Source organism: Lucilia sericata, unplaced genomic scaffold (assembly GCF_015586225.1).
Source record: "Lucilia sericata isolate MDLA Ls3-8-SP2 unplaced genomic scaffold, ASM1558622v1 Contig001116F_arrow, whole genome shotgun sequence".
Lineage (NCBI taxonomy): Eukaryota > Metazoa > Arthropoda > Insecta > Diptera > Calliphoridae > Lucilia > Lucilia sericata.
Genome location: NW_023995088.1, coordinates 102105 through 105199, shown reverse-complemented (window position 1 = coordinate 105199; position 3095 = coordinate 102105). Strand labels below are relative to the sequence as shown.

The 3095-nt window shown below is 41.2% G+C and overlaps 1 protein-coding gene across 1 annotated transcript; it reads right to left on the bottom strand.

Moving 5' to 3' along the window:
• Positions 1–423: 423 nt before the first annotated feature.
• LOC119610095 (protein bric-a-brac 1-like) lies at positions 424–2384 on the bottom strand (the record flags this gene model as incomplete). Its single annotated transcript, XM_037965193.1, has 1 exon — positions 424–2384. A coding segment is annotated over exon 1 (1800 nt), but the record flags the coding sequence as incomplete, so codon positions are not given.
• Between the last annotated feature and the right edge of the window lie 711 nt (positions 2385–3095).

Sequence of the window (3095 nt, the reverse complement as noted above, 5' to 3'; positions counted from 1 at the left end):
AATGTACAAGTGCAACATCAATATTAGCGCCGACTCTTACAACTACATAATTGTAAGAAAAACCCGCATGCCCTCATACACTTTAAAAAACACAAATAGAGAGAATACTAACAACAGGTCTGACTCTGTAAGAGCTGTTGCATGACTCAACAAATGACAACAACATGACATTTGTACAAAAACACTGTGTGCAGTGTGTTTAATAAATAATTGTGTGTGTTCAGTTGAAGAGTGTGTGTCAAATTAAGACGTTGATCGCAACATTCATGTAGAATGTAACATGCGAATGGAGTAGCAAAACAAAAGCTATAAATCGGCTTAAAATGATTTGGAATAAAGTTTTATACTTGAAAATTCTACATAGATATATATTTGTAATCATTATCGAAAGATTAAAGGAAAAAAAATGGAAAATTTACTCACCCTTTCTTCTTCTCGTATCATTTCTGCTATTCCTGGCTTTATTTCTAAATCATCTACTAATGAAGAAGTATGGTGTCCAGGTCCTGCTGACATAGGAGGACCAGCAGAGGAGGAATGTGGTCTCATACCCATAGATGTTGTACTGCCTAAATCCATTTGAGCAGCTGCTGCCGCCATGGCTTGAGCTGGTCCAAGTGGAAAACGATGAGAGTCACCGGCCATTTGACTACCTTCTACCAAACGACTACTGCTAGGCCCAGCGTGTCCCACACTGGCGGGAGAGGGCGTTAAAGGTCTACTTAATATGCTGGACGGGTGTGTTGAAGTAACAGACGAGGCAGGTGATGAGCGATGAGATTGAAGTGGCTGATGAGAATGATGTTGATGTTGTGAGATCTGTAAATGAGGTGAAGGCGTCAGCATGCCCGAAGGGGTCCTCGCCGGTGGAAGTAAATTTGGTGTGGGTGTAGGCGAAGGAGATGTTATATCCATTAGAACGCTGGACTCCAGTACATTCGAACTCATGCCGCCGCTGTTAAGACTTGAGGTGGCACCGGAAGAACAAGAAGTAACAGGTATGGGTGGTGTAAAGAGAGTAACTTCTCTAGCTTTTTCTCGTTCACGCGTTCTCTCACGCTCTCTTTCCTGTTCGGCTCTCTCGGCGGCTATTAAACTACTTAGTGGACTTTCGGGCGGATTGAATATTGCATCAGCGGACGGCCATCTACGTTTTCGAACATTTCTACCCAGTAAATGTTGATGTTGCAAGGGAGATAATCTTAATTCTAAATTACTACTCTCAGTAGTTTTTACAGAACCCGTTATATCCCAATCGGAGGGTTCCAAACGACTTTTCTTCTCTGTTTCGGCCAACGAAGAAATATCTCTATCGTGTTCGGATCTTTCATTATCAGAATCCTGGCTTTGGCTCGGAGGTCTTTTCGTTGAGGGAGAAGTGATCATGTCATGTCTTTTCGGTGAGTCCATTATAGTTTGTGTAGAGTACAATTCCTTTTCGTTGGGTGGTTCCTGAGCACGTGCACTAATATGAGCCGAGGATCCACCGATATTACTGACATCGGCCAAACCTCTTACTTTCAGCATTTCGGCTATTCTTAATAGGGGACCAATTTGCTCTTGACTCACATTTATTTCTCCTTTGTACATGAAGTCTACGATTGATTTAAGCTCGAACCAGTTGACATCACGCATTATGACTATTGGATGGGTGCAGGGTGTGGTGGAGAACAGTGTTTGAAAGTAGGGCGAACAGGCTGATAAGACCATTTTGTGGGCTTTAATGGAACGTCCATCACAAGCTAAAGTTACATCCACAAATGCCTCATTCTGTAGCAACTGATCAAAGACACTGGTAAGGTTACTTTGGTAATTGTTCCAACGTAGACAAAACTGTTGGGGCGCTGTGGCAGACGTGGAGCCACAAGATGATCTATCCGATTGAGGTGAGAAAGGTGGCATACCACAAATAGGAGTGGAGGGACTTGTATCGGAGTGTGCTGTGGGCGATTTCAAGGATGTATCATTTGTAGGACTGCGTTTTCCTCCTTGGCTTTCTTCCCTTCTATCAGGACTTGGTTTTTTACTACTAGATGCTGTGGGACTGGCAACAAAAGAAGCCAGTAAGTGAGGCAATACAGAAGAGGGTCTTGAGGGAGGTCTGGGTGAGTTTTGCTTTGTCTCCTGTGTTTCCCTAAACGGTGAGTCAACCTCTCTAACTCCTGTGGTGGCGGCTGGCGCTTGACTGCTGACAGCACGTGGTGGAGGACTATTTGTATCCATTATTATGTATTAACACAGTTATTGACTATTGTAATTGTAATGTAGCAATAATTTTCGTTTTTTTTTTTTCTTGTTTATCTTTTTTGTTTAACTCATCCCTAGTCGGGATTTATCGCGAACTACATCATAAACGATAACGTGTTTGTTTTTTGTGTTCTTTTGTTTTTTAATAATTCAGTTCATACGCACACTAGCATCTTTGTTGTGCTCATTACTTTGCAACCGGAAGTAGAGAATTGTCTGTTTTTTGTAACACGCGCGAATTTGTCGAAAAAAATTAGCGAAACGATGTTAATGAACACGCAAATTTGCGCTCTTTATTTTATAGAATTCTGCCGTTAGAGCTGCTGCTAATGTTTTACAAGTCGCAACATTGTTTATTTTTTAAATTCATTACGCTGTTGTTGTTGTTTAAGTTGCTATTGATGTTAGTGTATTGATGTGGCATGTGGCTGGTACGTAGATCAACGAATCGATATTTTGTTGCTATTTGTAGGTGTATAAGTGAGCACGAGCACTGGCTGTGTATTAGTGTTAGTAGAAGTATCAGTACCAGAAGTGGTAGTTGTTGCAATAGTATTCAGTCGAGTACCCGATACTAATCTCCCTTTCAACGACTATTATTTCACTGTGAATAACACAAACATACACACACACACACTAACCCACTCACACTCAGATATATTCACGCTCGCTAATAATTAAAATCTTATACTAGTGTGCAATGACAAAAGCAACAACGACAACAACAACAATATCAGTAGCAGCAGCCATAAAACAGTTAAAGTGTGGCAAGAACATTGCGAAAACATACGACAACAAACAACAGGCCAAACAGAGCCAAATGGTAAAAATGATTCTGGGAAAACAAA